At 41.0% G+C, this 21241-nt stretch overlaps 1 protein-coding gene across 3 annotated transcripts in view; it reads right to left on the reverse strand.

Moving 5' to 3' along the window:
• The window catches only part of impa2 (inositol monophosphatase 2), a 38030-nt gene extending 17254 nt beyond the window's left edge, over nt 1–20776 (reverse strand). Inside the window, exons 1-4 of one of the 3 annotated variants that reach the window (XM_072569825.1) lie at nt 20601–20776; nt 17046–17179; nt 3446–3550; nt 1489–1534 (exon numbers count right to left, since the gene is read on the reverse strand). In XM_072569825.1, the coding sequence (XP_072425926.1) occupies nt 1489–1534; nt 3446–3550; nt 17046–17179; nt 20601–20687 (372 nt within the window). In that variant the 5' untranslated portion in view covers nt 20688–20776. The remainder of the gene's footprint in view (nt 1–1488; nt 1535–3445; nt 3551–17045; nt 17180–20600) is intronic. The other 2 variants (XM_072569823.1, XM_072569824.1) reach the window with 2 other exon arrangements.
• Nucleotides 20777–21241: the final 465 nt, after the last annotated feature.

Here is a 21241-nt window from a genome sequence, read left to right on the forward strand (position 1 = left end):
AATCCTTGCAGTACCACCTGAACCCACACCTTCCAATTCCAAGGGGAAAGTACTACCCACTCAGCCTTGGCAGGTATTAGAGCTGCCAGGCATCACATTCCCTTTCCCGTTATATCAAAACATGCTGCTTGACTTTCTGAGAATGTCTAGTCCTCTGACCCAACACACATAACTTTGCAGTTCTAATACAGAACAATGATGGCCAAGTGGCCTCTTTATGTGCAGTAAATTTTTGTTTCTGTGTTGCCCCTTGAGATGGGTTATGCACCGTTTTTCTTTAGAGTTTTACTTCCTTGTCCCATTTTTAAAATCCTCTGAAAGATAATTCCACAATTCTGTGCTTCCAGACAGTAAACTACACTTGTAGGGAGAGGGGCAGAGAAAGACAAAATGTGAAAGCTTTAGCTTTGACTTGTCAATCCTGTCACCATGAATGTGATACTCCACTTGGATCAATCTATAATTTATTCTTAAAATACATCACCCAATCCTCCTCATACAGCCATGACTGGCTCTGCTACATTATTCGACTTTTATGTTGTGCCGTCTTCCACCAAGGCTTGAAAATGTATTTCAGTCTGATCTATGAACCTCTTCCATTCACATTTAATATGTCAGATCAACACACAACCTTATTTCCCTCAGAATACTAGTGTCAAAAACAACCATCTCAATGCAGATCTATGATGAAGAATGTTGATCTTTACATTTGATGTACTGAGGTGATGATGTCGTGGTAAACCACTGGGCAAGTAATCCAGGTAAAGGTTGGGTTACGTGGGGTTAAATCCCACCATGGCAAGTGTTACGATTTGAATTCAAAAATTAAAAACAAACTCTGGACTGAAAAGCTAGTTTAATAGCTATCATGTAACCACAATCAATTGTCATAAAAATCCCATCTGGTTCATTAATGTACTTGAGGGAAGGAAATCTGTCATCCTTCCCTATATGTGACTCCAGGCCTACAGCAACGTGGGTAGCTCTGAGCTTGAGGATAGGCAATAAGTCCTGGCCCTAGCCAGCAACATCCCTAACCCATGGATGAATAAATGTAACCAGAGTCTAATTCTTCAGGGTCTAATAGATACAGCTCCAACTCTCTTCAGACTTAGCCAAAATCACAGTCCAATTTCCTGAATATTTCACATTCCATAATCTGTATCTGCTTTATTATCAAGTTACAAGCCTCAGTGGGTTGTCCTCTGAGGAGGAAACTACCTGCTCCACATTGTCATCCAATCAAGCCACAAAATGATTGGCTGGAAAATGCCCAATCAGATTTATCTATGATGGCCCGACTAGTCAAATAACCCTGTTCTCACCAATGGGGATTGGTTATCTGGAACAAACTAGCACAGAGTTAATTTCTTAAGGAAGTGCAGGAAATTGGGGAGGGGAAGGCAACAGATGAAATTGTGATGCAATTCGATGCAAAATACAGGGTCGAAAGATAAGGCCAGTTTAATCATACATTTCTTTTTTTACCTCTTTTTTGACAGAAAGTCCAATAGAAACTGCCACCACCGGTGTTCTAAAAAAGAGAAGTCAGCGTCACAATTCTGTTTGATTTAATAATGTCACTTTACAAAGTAAGAGAGAGATACACAATTGCTGGCCTAATGGGGAAACCTAACTGATATTCAGGTGGGAAAGTGACTGTTTCCTTGCTTTGCAGATAAACGGCCATTAACACTGTTAGTTCACAAAAACATGCAGCTTTCCAATACCCAAACTTATTTCATAAGATGTTACCCTCATTAGAATTTAACCCCCCCACCCCCCTTTCATACTATATCAGCTGTGGCTCAGTTGATTAGAGACAAAAAAAACTGCAGATGCTGGATTCTGAGGTAGACAGGCAGGAGGCTGGAAGAACACAACAAGCCTGGCAACATCAGGAGGTGAAGAAGTCAACGTTTCAGATTTAAAAATCACACAACACCAAGTTATAATCCAACAGGTTTATTTGTTTATAGTCCAACACCAGGTTGGATAATAACCTGGTGTTGTGTGATTTTTAACTTTGTACACCCCAGTCCAACACCGGCATCTCCAAATCATAACATTTCAGATGTAACCCTTGGAAGGATTACGCCCGAAACATTGACATCTTCACCTCCTGATGCTGCCTGGCTTGCTGCGTTCTTCCAGCCTCCTGCTTGTCTACCATGGCTCAGTTGATAGCACTCTCACTAGTAAGTTGTAGGTTCAAGTCCCACTCGAGTACAGATTCTATTCTAGTATTCCAGCATAATATTCTAGCCACACTGTCTGAGACTCCATCTCTGGTGTGGCATTAAGTGAAAACTAACTGCCCCTCTCATTCTGAAGATTCAGTGGCACTTCTTCAAGGAACAGTTCTTTCTGGTATCCTGGATAATATTTACCCTTTAACTAGCACCACTATCTACTTTACTATTCATGGGACTTCACTAATTACAAACTTGCTGACACATTTCGTACATTACTATGGTGACTACAAAGTTCCAAAGTACTATGTTGGCTATAAGTGTGCGTTGGAATGTCCGGAGGTAATGAAAATGTGCGATATGATTGCAAGCACTTTTTCTTTGCCAACTCAGTGTTACAATTACATCTTCATAGCTTCTGTGGAATCAGCTTCTTATATTTGACATTTGCATTCTTCCTGGTTATGTATAGAATTCCACAAATAGTAAAGTGGTAATAATAATTCATCAATCTCCATAACAGACTAGGAATTAATTTAATGGTGAAGACAGCACCAATACGTCTACACATCATTAACAACACAGGACAGATACTTCCTTCTTTAGGAGTCCTCACATTCAACACAGAATCAGAAGAGCCTTCCTTAGAACTGTCCACACTGCCTCTCCCAATCTGAGATAGTATTGCCACAGGGAAACTGGTATGGATGTTGCCCTATTCACGAAGGGCTGCTTCCAAGTTTAGCAGTGGATTTAGTTTGTGGGTGCTCATTGTAAAAATACAAACCACCTGTCTAAATTGTTGCCAACATTTGTTGTTTAACACATTCAAAAGCAAACATTTCCTTCAGTTAATGAACATTAATTTTTCACGCAGAGGGTGCTACGTGTCTGGAATGAGCTGCCAGAGGATGTGGTGGAGGCTGGGACAATTGCAATACTTAAGAGGCATTTGGATGGGTATATAAATAGGAAGGGTTTGGAGGGATATGGGCCGGGTGCTGGCAGGTGGGACTAGATTGGGTTGGGATATCTGGTCGGCATGGACAGGTTGGGCCGAAGGGTCTGTTTCCATGCTGTACATCTCTGTGACTCTATGACTTTAAGATGACAGAGTGGAATTATGGTCATTATGCAATGACATAATATTCCTGTACAATATTTAAACATGGACATATAACACAGTTTGGTGTGTAAGACAACCTTTTTTTTAAAGAAACACTGGAAATAATCTTTTGAAGCTCAGATTATACCCATGTACAAAGTTACATGTTCCATCGATGGGGTCTATAATCCAAGTGGGGTCATCAGTCAGAATGCACTTTTCACCAGCTGCAACAGATTCTTCGCCAATAAATCTGCAACAAGAAGCTGGATTCAATTAAAAATGGCAACAATGCATTGGGTTTGTCCATCCAACTGTATCTTACATAATGACCAACTGTTTGTTCTGGAGGTTTCTCAGTCAAATGGCTCAAAACAAAGCAGTGCTTTGATCAGAAGGGATCTTTCATTCGATTTTCCTGCACCTTTCAAAAGAGCCACCAAAATTGAGAATTCAAGTTGTAACAAGTTTGTTTTGTCACGTTATTACTTTCATTTAATGTTATAAATGTTTATCCAGCTAACCGTAACTTTACTGTTAAACATTATGACTCTTCAATATTGAAGTTGAGAGTGTGGTGCTAGAAAAGCACAGCAGGTCAGGCAGCATCGAAGGAGCAGGAGAATCAACGTTTCAGGTATAAGCTCTTCATCAGCCCAAAACATCGATTCTCCTGCTCCTCGGATGCTGCCCTGCTGTGCCTTTCCAGCACCACATTCTCAACTCTGATCTCCAGCATCTGCAGTCCTCACCTTCTCTTATTCAATACTGAAGTCAGTTATAATCATTCTTTAAGAACAGAACAGAACACAAAAAATCTGCATAAAAGCAGTCAGAGCTGTCAGTCAGACTTGGTGAATAGAGGATATTATTACTTAGCTCAAAAGAAGAGCCACATTGACTCAAAACATTAACATGGCTTCACTCTCTACAGGTACTGTCAAAATTGTAGCGTTTCTTCAGGCTATGCTTGTTTATGAATAACCCAGTTTCTCTGGTGTTTTTAAACAAGAATTAGCACAACAGTAATAAATTGAGAAAAGCAAAATACTGTAGATGCTGGAAATCAGAAACAAACACAAATACAAAGAATGCTTTAGAAAATCACGTCAGGAAGCACCTGTGAAGAGAGAAACTGAATTAACAGTTCAAGTCCCATATGACTCTTCTACATTTCAAAATTAAACTGAAAGCCTGTAGTAGGTAGAAGTGGGTACTGCAGATGCTGGAGATCAGAGTCAAGATTAGAGAGGTGCTGGAAAAGCACAGCAGGTCAGGCAGCATCCGAGGAGCAGGAAAATCAATGATTTGGGCAAAAGCCCTTCATCAGGAATGAGGCAGGGAACCTTGGGGTGGAGAGATAAATGGAAGGTGGGGGGTGGGGTTGGGGAGAAGGTAGCTGACAATGCAATATGTGGATGGAGGTGGGGTGAAGGTGATAAGTTTGAGAGGAGGGTGGAGTGGATAGGTGGGAAGGAAGATTGACAGGTGGGACAGGTCAGGAGGACAGTGCTGAGCTGGAAGGTTGGAACTGAGGTAAGGTAGGGGGAGGGGAAATAAGGAAACTGGTGAAGTCCACATTAATGCCACGAGGTTGGAGCATCCTGAGGCGGAAGATGAGGCGTTCTTCCTCCAGCCGTCGGGTGGTGAGGGAGTGGCAGTGGAGGAGGCCCAGGTCCTGCATGTCCTTGGCAGAGTTGCAGGGGGAGTTGAAATGTTCGGTCACGGGGCAGGAGGGTTGATTGGGTTGAGTGTCCCGGAAATGTTCTCTGAAAGCCTGTAGTGTCTAGCTACCATCTAAGGCTAATGTGATCCAGTTATACTGAAGATAAAATAAATAATGAATTGCAAGGAAAGTAACCACATTGGGGTTGTGGTGATATGGTCAGTGTAACTTCAATACAAACAGCACAGGATTGATGAGTGACAAATTGCTCCCACTCTCTATGCTGAATCTTCCCTTGCCAAAACTCCCCAATGCCATGAAGTTGAGTTTTAAATATTTTCAAATCCAGCAGTCTCACTTTCCAAATATAATGAGGCTGTCTGGTGCAAAATATTTTGGCATTTTTAAAGCAAGTGAATTACACCCATATCTGCTTAAGTTTGTATCTTCCCACTTCCCCCTCGGTGATTAGTGACTTAATTTGCCACATCAGGCCCTGCCTACAAAATTGGTGCCTCCCCCCTTTCACTCCTAGACCCTCCCACGTAGCCAAGAGTGTAGAATCACACATAGGTCAGTATGGCCAAAGCAATAACTACCCTAAAGGTCATTAGTGATCCATATGATCTTGTATGACAATAGTAATAGACAAAATAAGAGCAGAAGTAGACCATTCAGCCCCTTGAGCCTGCTGTTTCATTCAATAAGATCAGGCTGTGCTGTTTGTGTTTCAAATTCCATATTTCTATCTACCCCAATACCCTTAGATTTTTGTTAGACTCGGGAATCAATCTACTTCTGCTTTACAAATATTTAATGACCCCACCTCCAGTAACCTTCTGTGGTAAAAGTCACACAACACTAAGAGAAAAAGAAACACGAAACTCTGCCCTGAAAGGGTGACTCCTAATATAAAACAGTGGCCTCCAGTTCTGGACTCCCTCACAAGAGGAAACTTCCTTTCCATGTCCACATTAAGACCATTGAGGGTCTTAAGCTTCAATCAAGTCACACCTCTCTCTTCCAAACTCCAATGCAAATATGTCCAGCCTCCCTACCTATCATCAGAAAAAAACCCATTCATTCTTGATATTAATCTTGCAAATCTCCTCTGAACTTCCTCCAATGCATTTTCATTCTTCAGTATTCAAGATGTGAACTCACTAATCCCCTGTATAACTGAAGAATAACATCCTCAGACTCGTTATGATCATGGCTCATCTGATATTCCTCAACTCTACTTCTTGCCCTTTCCTCATAACCCTTAATTCCATTACTGTTTAAAAATCTATCTTTTTCAGCCTTGAGTATACTAAATAACACAGCCTCGACAGCCCTTAGTGGTAACTTGTTGGCCTTCTTGATTTTGTGCTGTATCGGTGTACTAACTTTCTGATTATGCAGCTAGTATTCCTCATGTACCTCAAAATTCCAGAGTTGTTCTTCATTTAAGTAATACTCTGGCAGTCTTCCTGCCAAAGTGAATAATTTTATATTTACCCTCAGTATAGTTCATCTGCCAGATTCAACCCAGCCTTTAGCAACTTCCTCATGTCTTTTACACAACATACTTTTCCACCTATATCTGTTGTCTGTTAGCTACCATACCTTCACTTCCCTTATCTAAGTCACTGATGCAAACTGTCAACAGTTGAGGTACCAGCAAAAACACCTTTTCTTTTAATTAGTTCACAGGATGTGGGCAGGATGCTGGCTGGGCTAACATTTATTACCCATGGCTAATTGTCCAGAAGATAGTTAAGAATCAATCACATTGCTGAGAGTCTGGAGGCCCACGTAGGCCAAACCAGGAAAGGATGGCAGATTTCCTTCCTTAAAAGACATTAGTGAACCTCAGGGAACTCTCCCTCATCATATCCTATCAATGAGACAGAGAGACCTGGTTCTACCCACTCTGTTTGCTGCCAGCCATCCAAACTTCTATGTAAATATGTTACCTTCTGTATCATGAGCTTCTATTTTCCCCAATAACTTTGATGGGCATTTGAATCAAATGCTTCCAGAAATCCAACCACACCATGTCTCTCTTTATCCAAAATAGTGATTCTCCCACACCATATACTCTCCAGTTTATGAAGCATTCAGTCTCTTCCTTAGGCTTGTTCAATTTGATAGCACAATCCCTACATCTCTTGGGGCATAAATCTGCGAAGTATTGCAACAATGCCTCTGCCAAGGAATCTTCTGAAGCTCCCTTTTGACATAAGGTCAGGACATGTCTCTGAATTACACTGAAGCAACACACTTTTCAAGGTCCAACCTACCTATGGAAATACATTATGTAAATAATAAATATATGAGGGATGTTAGACTGTTTGATTAATGCATACCTAACTCCACCACTTTACAATCTTCTCAAATATCTTTTATGGCTGCAAATATATCAGTTTGATTGTGATGTGCAAGGATACTGCTTCACCACACAGGTCATGGATGTAGCTGTGCAGCTGTAAGCTGGTTTGCGGAGGGTGGAGAAGAAGTTTTTCTCCCTAATTATGATCATAAGACCACTGCAATATTCAGCTGCAGAGTCGCAGCATCACAGCCGTACATGTCTGTGCATGGAAAGGAAGTGGGCAGAAAAAAATGGTTCCATGTCAGACAAAAGGAGCAAAAATCTCTCTCTTTTTTCAAACTAAGGCTCAGAAATGCTACCAAGGCTGCAGGGAGTTTCATAATAAATAAAACTTCCTCATATTGCAAAACATTTACCAGTATGAAGGCAGCAATGTAAAATGGCATTAACAAAAGCAAATACTTAATGTAACATTTTCACATTAAAGATACCGGGGCAGAAAGGAAACTGGTTATTCAATGCAACTGCTTTGTCAAGAGTTGTAAATTGTTAAGTTACTGTAGCATATGTGCAACATCAAACTGAAAGCTCATTTCCTCCCAAAAATGAAATAAACTTCATTTTTTCAGAATTTACAGAAACATGGTAATCCATTAATTATACTTTTTTTGTCAGAATGCTCATTTATCCTCAGAAATCATGTCAGCTCTGGTCAACCATTAACCAAACTGCACAACTTCCAACAAATATAGTCCATACAGTATTAAAATTTCTTCATTTTTACTGCGAACAAATTCAAACATTTTCACATACTGGTATGAGAGCAGGGACTTGAAACCATCAGCTATAGGCACAGGAATGGACTATCCAGCTTTCCCTGCCATTCATGTTGGTCATTGCTCATCTGTACCTCAATATCATTTACCTGCTGTTGTTCCATAAAGCATTAAACAAGTAATCCAGAGTACAAGAGGTCAAATCCCATCAACGTTAGCACATGAAAATTAACTCAATCTATCTGGTAGCTGTAAGCCAGAAATAGAATAGTTGACATAGTCTCTAACAAGCTTTTTGATAAGGATCCACGTGGTACACTGGTCAGGAACTTAATTGTCCATGGGGATTCAAAGAAAAGTTAGGTTCAAAATATCTCACAGCCAGGAACTAAATGGTTATGAACAATGAGTCATTTTGCAACTGAGAAAGATGGTTTCCAGTGAGGTTACATGAGGCTCAATTCTAAGTCTTTTAGTTATATATATGGAACAATTTAGAATTAAATGTAGGAGACATGATCAAGAAGTTCACAGATGAAACAAAAGGCATGTGATTAATAGTGAAGAAGGAAATTATAGGCTGCAGAAATAGACTGGTCAGATAAATAGAAAAATAGCAAATGGAATTCAATCCAGAGAAGAGAGAGATTGGATATTTGGGAACAGAAAACAAGGCAAAGAAATACTCAATGAATATTAGAGTACAGAAAAGGTTGGGGTAGCAGAGAAACTCGATAGATTCTTTGATAGGAGGTAACAGACCAAGTAAATAAAGTGAGCTTAAAATCATGCAAGATACTTTCCTTTATTAAAACAGGAATAGAATATTGTATAATATTACATTTCCGAAAGGTTGATGTTGAAATTGATGATGTAATAGCCTTTTACTGGAGAATTGGGAAATTTTGCATTTAGATACCGGCACATATTTGAGCTATAGGGAGAGGCTGAACAGGCTGGGGCTGTTTTCCCTGGAGCTTTGGAGGCTGAGGGGTGACCTTAAAGAGGTTTATAAAATCATGAAGGGCATGGATAGGGTAAATAGACAAAGTCCTTCCCTTGGGATGGGGGATTCCAGAACCACAAGGCATACGATTAGGGTGAGAGGGGAAAGATATAAAAGAGACCTAAGGGGCAACCTTTTCACGTAGAGGGCGGTATGTGTATGGAATGAGCTGCCAGAGAAAGGGGTGAAGGCTGATACAATTGCAACATTTAAAAGGATCTGGATGGGTAAATTAATAGAAAGGGTTTGCAGGGATATGGGCCCAGTGCTGGCAAGTGGGACTAGATTAGGCTGGGATATCTGTTCAGCATAGACAAGTTGGACTGAAGGGTCTGTTTCTGCTCTGTACTTCTCTATGACTCTATGTGATTTTTGACTCTAGATAGGTGTAGTTATGCCTAATGGGTTAATGTTAATCGTAACTACTGCAATTGTAAAAGACAACATTGTTTTCACTTATGAGACTATATTGCAAATTGAAGTGGAATGTGGAGTTCTATAAACTAGAATACAAGAAAGTTTTGCAAGTTAAAGGTGTTACATATTGTTGAGCTGTGGAATAAAATGTTACTTTTTTTGAAGCGGTAAGGGAGAATGAGATGGAAAGGCACTAAGCACTGATTGGTTGAATTGCAAAGAGTTAAAAAGCTGCAAATGTCAAGAGCAGCATGGCGGGGGATTGGGGAATATCAGAGGACACAAACTGAAATGGTCTATCTCTTCCTCTCTCTATGCGGGAAAAGACAGCAAATCCAAGAAAGCTCATTAGGAAGAATTCATACAAGACCCAAGTTCACTTGCTCAACCATCATTGTTGCAAAAATGAAAAGTACCATGAAAAAAGGAATTTTCCACTTTGTTGATCTTTGGTTTACCATAAGTACATTCTTTTGCACCCATGGCATATGGTTAAAACATTTATCTTTCTCCTGTCTTAATCATGATTAAGTGTAGTTGCAGTTTTGAAGGGGTAAAGTTTAAGTTGCATAAATTAGAAAAATGTTTGTGTTACTGTTCCAGTTAAAGTTAAGAATATTACATTAAAGAAAGTTCTTTCCGTTACCAAAAATACCTGATGTGAATTACTTTTGTCCTAAGGTAAATTATTCCTTTTGGTTATTGTACTTTTATTTGGGGTGACAGCTTGTGGAACAGTGCGGCATTCTTGTGCACTCTTTCCAGTAAAATTGTGACACTATCATGCAATAAATGATTTGGAGATGCCAGTGTTTGACTGGGGTGTACAAAGTTAAAAATCACACAACACCAGGTTATAGTCCATCAGGTTTAATTGGAAGCACTAGCTTTCGGAGTGCTACTCCTTCATCAGGTGGTTGTGGAGTATAAGATTTATTTTGCTATAAATTTTGTGTCTTACAATCTTACAACAACCACCTGATGAAGGAGCAGTGCTCCGAAATCTAGTGCTTCCAAGTGAACCTGTTGGACTTTAACCTGGTGTTGTGTGACTTTTAATCATGCAAAAAACTACACCTTATTATGCAAGACAAATGCCTCTTCTTGTTAAGACTCTCTCAGTGACAATGAGAAAGGAGGATGGGTGGCAGCAAAATATGCTTATCACAAGCCACCAGTGGTTGTTACCCAGAACCCAATATGATATGGTGATCATCGGTGGCCAACGTTGCTGAAGTACCTCATGATACAATAGTGGAGTGATTCCATCCTACTGGGGAAAATAAAATTCTGAAGGCAAATTAATTTATAGTTAAACAGGACACAGATGATTAGTAGCTGAAGCCTGTAAACCAACAGGCAGTCAGCAGCACTCCAGAAGAAACCTTTACCTTGTAAGGGACAGAAGGAAAACAATGCGAGCAAGGAAGAAAGTAAATGCTAGCCACACTGGGAAGAGGCAGACTTCTTAAATAAAAAGGATCTGAGAGAGTTAGAGATCCACAAGGGCAAGGGAAAACTTCACAGTAAAGGAACAAAAAACAGAGTTGGGAAGGAGCATTCACCCTTCAAAACCAAGTACCACTGACATTTAAGCTGCAGGCTCAAAGCATATCAACAATGTGCAGAGAAAGGGACAGAAAATTACTTTATACCAACAGCATAGTGTCAGGAAAGTAGCATGTTTTCAAGTGACAACTTAAAAGGACTGGGAAAAAAAAGAGTTTAACAGAAGAAGGTAGTAAGAATTGCAAGGCTTTTAGAAGACTGGGACACACAATCTAAACTAGGATTTCAGTAGGAAAATCTATTAAGGCTCAGCCACGGAAATGTATTAAAAGAAAATGTGCAAGGAGAAGTGCTTTGGGCATGAAAATTGAGAAAACATCAATTTTGCCCATGACGAAGGTGCTGAATCACCATTTTAATTGTTAAAGCAGGAAACAAAGACACAGCCTGGTCATTTAACACAGGCTAAACCTAGAATGAAGTAACAACAGTTTTTCTCATTAACTTATTTAAGCTTAATGCTTTATTGGAAGAATTTCATATCGTGTTATCAAAATACTAATTTTGAAAGTTTATAGGCAAAGAAAAGACATTATAAGAAAGTTTAAAAGCCTGAAGAAGCTTCAAGGCAACAGAATTTTGCCAGCATTGATTTAACATAGGGGTTCAAGATTTAAACCAATAGGTTAAAATAGCATTAGAATCCTGTACATTTAAAACAACTTTCAAAGGAATAGGAATAAACAAACATATTAACAATCAATGAATGGATAAATAATACTTCTAAACCAAGCAACGAATAAAGGTTGCTCAAATAAATTAGAATAATTAGATTAGATTCCCTACAGTGTGGAAACAGGCCCTTCAGCCCAACAAGTCCACACTGACCCTCCGAAGAGTAACCCACCTAGACCTACTTCCCTCTGACTAATGCACATAACACTATGAGCAATTTAGAATGGTCAGTTCACCTAACTTGCACACCTTTGGACTGTGGGAGGAAACCGGAGCATCCGGAGGAAATGTACGCAGACACAGGGAGAATGTGCAAACTCCACACAGACAGTCGCCCGAGGCTGGAATCGAACCCGGGTCCCTGGTGCTATGAGGCAGCAGTGCTAACCACTGAGCCACCATGCCGCTCCTGACTGACTCCTTGGAACCCAGACCAATGTCCACAATTTCGCGACTCAATCAAAAGAAAACAAATGCCGAGTTTTAAAACCAGAACATTAAAAAAAACAAATAAAAAAAAGGTCAAGAGGACTAGAATACTACAAGGAAGAAAACATTTGTTTCAACTGTGCTATTGTCCTCAACGTTGGATAGTGAGATTAAAGCATCCCAAATCAATATTATGGACAACTATCTAAATTAGCCAGGAAGAGTTCACCTGTGAAGGAAATTAGGAGATTAAGGGATCTCCACATAAAAGATAATACACCAAATACTGGGTTCAGCAGGAATGATATCCTCTACAAAAGGACATCTGAGAGATAAAGCACTTCACTAGTGCAGAAACGATTTACAGAAGAATGGTCCATGGTCCTTAAGTCAAAGACCTCCCAATCCTTCAATTCAGAAGGGAATGTACTTTGGAAGAACTGAGCAACATCCGGATATCCTGCGATTATGTAGCGGACACTTGTGGGCAGTTGGTTGTTGGGGGGGGGGGGGGGGGGGGGGGGAGGGGGATGGGGAGTGTAACAGTAAATGGAAACTGTATAAATGTTGATAGCAAACAGCTTGGGGAGGGATGTTATATAAGATTATAGTTCTGAAAGTGTTATTGTTGAAGTTTCATTAGCTTCTCCCAGTCTGATGATATAACAGTCTTCTAGTGGAGCAATTTTGGTCCAGCTTCTAATGGAGACTGACATGCCATTTATTGATGTAAGTTTGCTCACTGAGCTTGAAGGTTTGTTTTCAGACGTTTTGCTACCATACTAGGTAACATCATCAGTGAGCCTCCAGTGAAGCGCTGGTGTTATGTTCCACTTTCTATTTCTGTGTTTAGGTTTACTTGGGTTGACGTCATCATTTCCTGTGTTGGTGATGTCATTTCCTATTCTTCTTCTCAGAGGGTGGTAGATTGGGTCCAAATTGAGGAGTTTGTTGATTGATGGTATTCCAAACGGAACTCTATCAACAAACACATCGATTTGGACCCAATCTACCACCTTCTGAGAAAAAGAACATGAAACAACATCATCAACCAAAGGAAACCTAAACACATAAACAGAAAGAGGCACATAACACCAGTGTTTCACCAGATGCTCACTGATGATGTTCCCTAGTATGGTGATGAAATATCTAAAAATGAACCTTCCAGCTCAGCGAGCAAACCTACATCCAGAACCTCAACCTGAGCTATGAGTCTTCTCAAAACTCGCTAATGCCATTTATAGTTCCTAATTGTTGTAATAATGCTGAAACATTCATGCCAATTGCACCTACTCCTATCATGCTTTCCTACATCTAGCTGTGGAAGATGGTATCTCTTCTCATTAGTGTTTGATTATTTGCCACTGATAATTAGACAGGACTTAGACTCAGCAGATTAACAGGTCCAGGCAGCAAGCTGTGGTGTGGGCCTCTGTGCCCAACTGCCTACCCTTCTTTGTGGTTACATCCACACTTGAGTGTCTTATGTGAGGGAGCATGCCCACAGACACAATAGTGGCTTTTAAAGAACAATGGGCACTGCAGAGCCTGGCCATCATCACCCAGGCAACCATATTCTGATTTAGTAAGTTTCCATTCATCAAAAGGAGTATGTTGCACTGAATGACCCCAAGTATAAGCCACTCTTACAGGAGCCCAATAGGATATAGCATATTAAAACAGCGAGGTTATGAAGAACTATACAATAAACCAGTTAGCCACACCTGGAATATTGCACACAGCTCCAGTCACCACATTGCAGGAAGTGTGTAGGTTTAGGCTGGCTCTTTTAGCAAACACATTCTAGGATTTCCATGTAACTAATCAGCATGAAAGCCGCCAGACTGCTGGAAAGAAAAATTGACTAGTTTACTAATGAATTGATTCACCAATCATTGAATTTGATAATTCTATCAAGGTCTTAATCGGACAATCAGACTTTACTCAGTGGTGCTCAGTGCAAAGTTTTATATATTTGCTGTTGGTATGTTGTTGGAACCTGTACAGTTAAAAGAATTTTACAAATGATTGGCTTTCAGCAAGATAACCAAGATGCTGAGATTCAATTCCTGGTCTCAATTAGTGAGAGATGGGCACCATAGGGCGGTGGAGTGGTTTAACCCCAACCTCACTTTGATTTTGTTCCCTCCCTCACTTTGTCTGATGTCAGCATTGCCCTTAGGCTTTGCTTGTCAATGCACATTTAGCCACGTGGGTGTTTGCCTGGTGGTGGAAAATAATAAAATCTATTCACAAAGGTATCTTTTCTTTATCTCACAATACATAAAAAATACACACACATATATAAAAAACCCATGGGTGATCTGACGAAAAAGGAAACTAAAGGGCACTATTTGGCACTATTAAAAAAAAAGAAAGAATAAAATAAAGCTCAAATATAAAAAGGAGTCTACAAATGGATATAAATTGAGTGAGAAGCAGTTCACCGAAGGCTCATCTGAATGATCCCTGGGATGAATTGATTATCGTATGAAGGAAGGTTGGGCAGGTTGTGCCTGTACTCATTGGAGTATAGGAAGCTGAGAGATATTAGAAGTCCATAAGACATAGGAGCAGAAATTAAGTCTGCTCCACTATTCAATTATGGCTGATAAGTTTCTCAACCCCATCCTCCCGCTTTCTCCCTGTAACCCTTGATCCCCTTTGACAAACAAGAACCTGTCAATCTCCATCTTAAATGTACGCAATGATCTGGCCTCCACAGCCTTCAGTGGCAGTGAATTCCATTGTTGTTTGTGAAAGAGTATTTCAAAGCTGTACCACCCTCTGTGTGTAGAAGTGTTTCCTAACATGGGACTAGATTAATTTAGGATATCTGGGCGGCATGGATGAGTTGGATCGAAGGCACCGTTTCCATGCTGCACATCTCTATGACTCTATCTTCTGAATGGTCTGGCCATAATTCTCAGGCTCCACCCCCAAGTTGTAGAATCTCCAACCAGCGGAAGTAATTTATCTTTATCTACCCTGTCTTTTCCTGTTAGTATTTTGAAGACTGCAATCAATTGATTCCTTAACCTTCTAAGTACTAGAGAAAACAGATTTAGTCATAGAGATGTACAGCTCGGAAACAGACCCTTCAGTCCAACTTGTCCGTGCCAACCAGATATCCCAACCCAATCTAGTCCCACCTGCCAGCACCTGGCCCATATTCCTCCAAACCCTTCCTATTCATATACCCATCCAGATGCCCTTTAAATGTTGCAATTGTACCAGCCTCCACCACTTCCTCTGGCAGCTCATTCCATACACGTACCACTCTCTGCGTGAAAAAATTGCTCCTTAGGGCTCTTTAAATCTTTCCCCTCACACCCTAAACCTATGCCCTTTAGTTCTGGACTCCCCCACCCCAGGAAAAGACTTTATCTATTTATGCTATCCACGCCCCTCATAATTTTGTAAATTCTATAAGGTTGCCACTCAGCCTCCGATGCTCCAGGGAAAACAGCCCCAGCCTATTCAACCTCTCCCTATAGCTCAAATCTTCCAACCCTGGCAACATCCTTGTAAATTGCTTCTGAACCCTTTCAAGTTTCACAACATCTTTCCGATAGGAAGGAGACCAGAACTGCACGCAATATTCCAACAGTGGCCTAACCAATGTCCTGTACAGCCGCAACATGATCTCCCAACTCCTGTACTCAATACTCTGACCAATAAAGAAAAGCATACCAAACGCCTTCTTCACTATCCTACCTACATGCAACTCCACTTTTATGAACCTGCATTCCAAGGTTTCTTTTTTCATCAACACTCCCTAGGACCTTACCATTAAGTGTATAAGTACAGCTAAGATTTGCTTTCCCAAAATGCAGCACCTCACATTTATCTAAATTAAACTCCATCTGCTACTTCTCAGCCCATGGGCCCATCTGATCAAGATTCTGTTGTAATCTGAGGTAACCTTATTTGCTGTCATCTGCAAACTTACTAACTATACCTCTTATGCTCGCATCCATTGTTTCCTAATTTGTATAATCTCTCCCCGTAGTCCAGGTATCCTTTTGGTTATAGTGGGTTATGGATTTTTGGAATTCCCTGCCCCAAACTCAAACAATGAGTATCCTTAAATTTCTGATCAATAGCTTTGTAAATTATATGGAATCAAAGGAATGGGATGGACAAGTGTACTTGAGGTGGAATGACAGTCATGACCTTATTGAATGGTACAGCAGGTAGGAAGAACTTTAGGAACATCGCTAATTTCATTTTGCAGCTTCCATTGGTTTGAAGAGGTAAAGCTATCGAACCGGAGAATAGTCTCTTTTTATAAAAAAAACATAGTTCTCCCTGTTATCTGAATTAAGTGAGTTAAGCAATTGAACAATTCTGGTCAGTGAATATTGCATTTGCCAATTGCTTGCAAACATACAATGCAAAAAAGACTTAAACTGCAATTCCTTCCAATAACTTGTTTCCACCAATGCTGTCATTGGAATGATAACCATTGAAAGGAGGCTGAAAATTTAGACATTAGTACATATTACAACGACTTTGAAATTCACCAAGCACTTGTTTCAATGAGTCTGTTGGTCAGCCCAAGCTTCATTTCCTTTGGCGAGAGTGTGATGCTGGAAAGACACACCTGGTCAGGCAGCATCTGAGGAGCAGGAGAATCGGCGTTTCGGGCACTAGCCCTTCATCAGGAAGGGCTTATGCCCAAAACGTCGACTCTCCTGCTCCTCGGATGCTGCCTGACAGCCTGTGCCTTTCCAGCACCACACTCTCGACTCTCTTCTCCAGCATCTGCAGTCCTCACTTTCTCCAGCTTCTTTGGTAATACTATTGAATCTGCATCGAATTTGGGGAAAGTTCAAAAACACCAAGTTATTCCATTTTTGGGACCTAAACCTGTCAGTGAAAACCACTTACCTGTGTGAAGGAAACTTGTTGCTTAGCGTCGAGATGATTAGATTTTCAACAAGCTGGTCTGTTTCAGTTACGAGGTCTGCTGCTGAGGACTTAGTCTGCACTCGCTTTTCACTTGTTAATGCTTCCCTAATTATCTTTGAACAAAGATACAGTATTTAAGAACATTATAACAGTAACTTGCTTTTACTGTAAGATTAAATTACATTTAGTACTCTCCTCCTACACTGCACCACCCACACCTCAGGAAATTCTTATTTTGAATATGTATACATATTTTTAAAAACAGGCAGACACTCAACATTCGGCTACCAGCCAAGACAAGTCTTTTCCTTGAGCAAGTTTGTTCCAAACCCAAGCTTGACTGAATTACTCAATCTGTTCAAATAACTCTGTTCACTCTGGAACATGGCATTTTCTCCATCTGAAAAAAAAATCCATTGCAGAAAGAGGGAAAGAGCTATGAAGTGGCAGATCTGCATGAAGATGCCACATAAAACCATGGGTCACATTTTGTTGGCGAAATAAGGCTAATGGCATTTGACCACAAGAAGAAGGAAGAGGCATAGGCCATTTGGCCCCTCAAACCTACTCCACTATTCATGGCTGATCTGACATTTCTCACGGCCAGTTTCCCGCCCATTCCCCATATGCTTGATTCTCCTACTGATTAAGAATTGATGTATCTTTCTATCTCAGCTTTTGACACAGACTCTGCCCCCACAGCTCTCTGTGGCAAACAGTTCCAAAGATTCTCTCTCATCATCTCAATCTTAAATTCGCACCCACTAATTTTGAGACAATGCCCTCTGGTCCTAGATTCCCCTACGAGGGGAAACATCCTCTCAGCAGCTACTCTGTCAATCCCTCAAGAATCCTATATATCTCAATCAGATCACACCTCATTCTTCTAAGTTCCAATGAGGAGAATCCCAACCTGTTTAACCTTTGGTCATAAGACAATCCTTCCATATCTGAATGAACGTTCTCCGAACTGTTGCCAGTGAAACAATTTCTTTCCTTAAGTAAGGGGACCAAAACTGCTTACAGCGTTCCAGCAGTGGTCTCACTGGGACCTTGTACAGTTAAAGTGAGATTTCCCTACTCTTATACTCCAATCCCCTCGAATTAAGGGCCAGCATTCCACGAACCTTCATGATTACCTGTTGTCTGTGTGCTAGCATTCTGTGTTTTGTGCACAAGTGACCCTAAGCCCATGATGCAATTTTTCTCCATTTAAAGTAATACTGTTCTTCCTTACAAAATTAACAGCTTTGCATCCCCCCCCCCCCCCTCCATTATACTCCATTTGCTAACTTTATTTGTATCCCTCTCTGAACTTATTTCTGCAACATCTGCACATTTGGCTACAATACGTTTTACTTCCTTCCCCCAAGTCATTAATATATATTGTAAACAGTTGTTTGCTGTTACTCATGGCGAAAATTATAGTGGCATGGATAAAGACAGATTCAGTTCACCAAAAACATTGTCTGAAATACACCCGTCAGCTATTCGTGTCGCGAAAAAAATCTCACTCTCTGAAGAAGTGATACTGGGCTCAAAATACTAACTCACTGCACAGACGTTGTAAGACTTGTCAAGTTTCTCTAACTCTTTCTGTTTTCAACTCACTATCTGGCTTCAACTTGAGAGGCAATGAACAGGATAATATTGCTGTATGCGTAGGTAGATGAACAACTCGCTTCCCAATGTTGAAGCCTTAGGCTAAAATGAACAACTACAATTTTAATGGTATGACAACTTAATTATTACCAGTCAACCCCCGTGAATTTAAAGAGCTATTATAAGTGTGGAATATCAGTCACTTATGTTTTCATTGTTATTGGGTTTCTTTAAATGCAACCCTAAACATTAATTAAGAATGACCTTTTCTTTCTATCTATTACTTGCCTCCTGCATTAATAGAATCGTTATTTGTCTCTGGCTCATCCTGATTTGATACTGAATACAACAACTTTAGTTTTCCGAGGAAGGGTCACTGAAGCCGAAACATTAACTCTGATTCCCCTCCGCAGATGCTGCCAGACCTGCTGAGTTTTTCCAGCAATTTCTGTTTTTGATTTCCAGATTCCGCAGTCCTTTCCTTTTTTGATACACATTAATGGGATGTGGGCTATGCTGGTCTTTACTGTCCATCCCTAATTGCCCAGAGGACAGTTGAAAGTCAATCACATTGCTGTGGGTCAGGAGTCACGTGTAGGCCAGACCAAGGACAGTGGTTTCCTAAAGGACATTAGTGTACCAGATGGGTTTTCCAACAATCTGGCAATGGATTCATGGTCATCATTAGATTCTTAATTCCAGATTTTTTATTGAATTCAAATTCCACCCTCTACCATACAGGGATTCGAATCTAGATATCCAGAACATTAGCAGAGTTTCTGGATTAACAATCCAGCGATAATACCACTAGACTGTCGCTTCCCCACTTCTATTTGCTGAAAAGATCAGGCTGATGAGATGGCCATAAAACACACTGGGAATCTGGGGCCTGAGAGTACAGGTTGGAGCAATGGTACCCCTCCCTAACCAAGTAGATGAAGAGATTGCTAAATAAACCGCACAAGAATACAGCAGGAAGTGGAAATGAGAAGGGGCAAATTCAGTGTTAAATCAAGTCCAGAAATCCTGTTTCAAACTGTCAGCTGCACCCTCTCTGGATCATATACCTAGCCCCTGGATGTTTACATAGGCCACTCCTTGTGTTAGATTGTAGCCGCTCCCATTAATTCCCAGAGAACTGAAAGGTTACCACCTTTTATCTCTAACAGCATTTCCACATGAGGAAGCACTGGCCTGCTAAGCGAACCCCAAACATGAAAAAGGGACGCCCCTTAACCTTATGGGAAAAGGCGAGGCTGACCTTTCTAGCCTCAGTTATCCTCGTCATTTCTCCTCCTCCACACTCTTCATGGGGACGGAGAATCCCACCGGGTGGTCCACCCCCCAACACCCCCTACACCCCCTTCTCTCCTTCATGCTGGTGTGAAGAGGTTGAAATGTGGAACATGAACTATAGGGGACTGCAGTTTAATCTCAAGGTCTCTCTGACATTCAGTCGGACTCTGGGGATTTCTCAGGACTGACCGGTGGCGGAAGCAGTCCGCTCTTGTGTTTTGTTTCTGGATTTAAACCAAAGAGGTTGTACCTCCTTAACGTTTTAAAAACATTTGAAACGTGTTCCCACCACATTCCCACACTGGGTGACAATCCGCTCAGGCACGACTTAGAGAAGAAACGTTAATCCTGCTCTCCCACCTGAATTGGAAATGTCACTGTTATAACAATTCCATTTTCTTTCTTTAATCAACTCCCTCCCCCATTTCCTTGGCCTATCAGTTGGTTACACAACACCAGACCTTGTTTCACGGGGTTAAAAAAAAAATCAATTTCCTACTTCAAATTAAACTATCAGACCCACTTTTGTTTTAAAAACAGCAGCGGCCTCTCAGGACAGAAAGTGTCATTATAAAGAGATCTCCTGCCTGGATCCGCTCCGGTTACTTCCCCCCACCCCCAGCCTCTGTTATTCACCTGGCCGGCTTCCAGAGTCACCTGGACCGCTGCCTTCAGATACTCTTCCAGCAGCTCGTCTCTGCTTCTCTCCCCCGAGCCGGCCATTGCCTTCCCCCTTTCGCTCGGGCAGCTTGCAGAACAGCGAACCCCCCCTCCTCTCTCTCTCTCTCTCTCCACACAGATATATCATACACACCAATCCTTCTCTGCTGCTCTCTAGTGTGAATCACTGCAAAGAACAATTCTCTCCGTATATCTCACACCAATTTCTCTGTCACTCTCCAGTGAATATTCCAACTGTAAACCTGCTCACTCAGAGATATCGACAGCCCATCGAATCTGCATAGCTCCTGTTTAAAACCCTTTTCCCAGCACTTGTTCCATAGTCTTACATGCCAAGCATATGAGATTAGATGCCCTATAGTATGGAAACAGGCCCTTCGGCCCAACAAGTCCACACCAACCCTCTAAAGAGTAACTCACTCAGACCCATTTCCCCTACATTTAACCCTGACTAACGTATTAACACTATGGGCAGTTTATCACAGTCAATTGACCTGACCTGCACATCTTTGGATTGTGGGAGGAAACCGGAGCAAACACACACAGACATGGGGAGAATGTGCAAACTCCGCACACACAGTCACCCGAGGCAGGAA

This window comes from Chiloscyllium punctatum, chromosome 5 (genome assembly GCF_047496795.1).
Source record: "Chiloscyllium punctatum isolate Juve2018m chromosome 5, sChiPun1.3, whole genome shotgun sequence".
Lineage (NCBI taxonomy): Eukaryota > Metazoa > Chordata > Chondrichthyes > Orectolobiformes > Hemiscylliidae > Chiloscyllium > Chiloscyllium punctatum.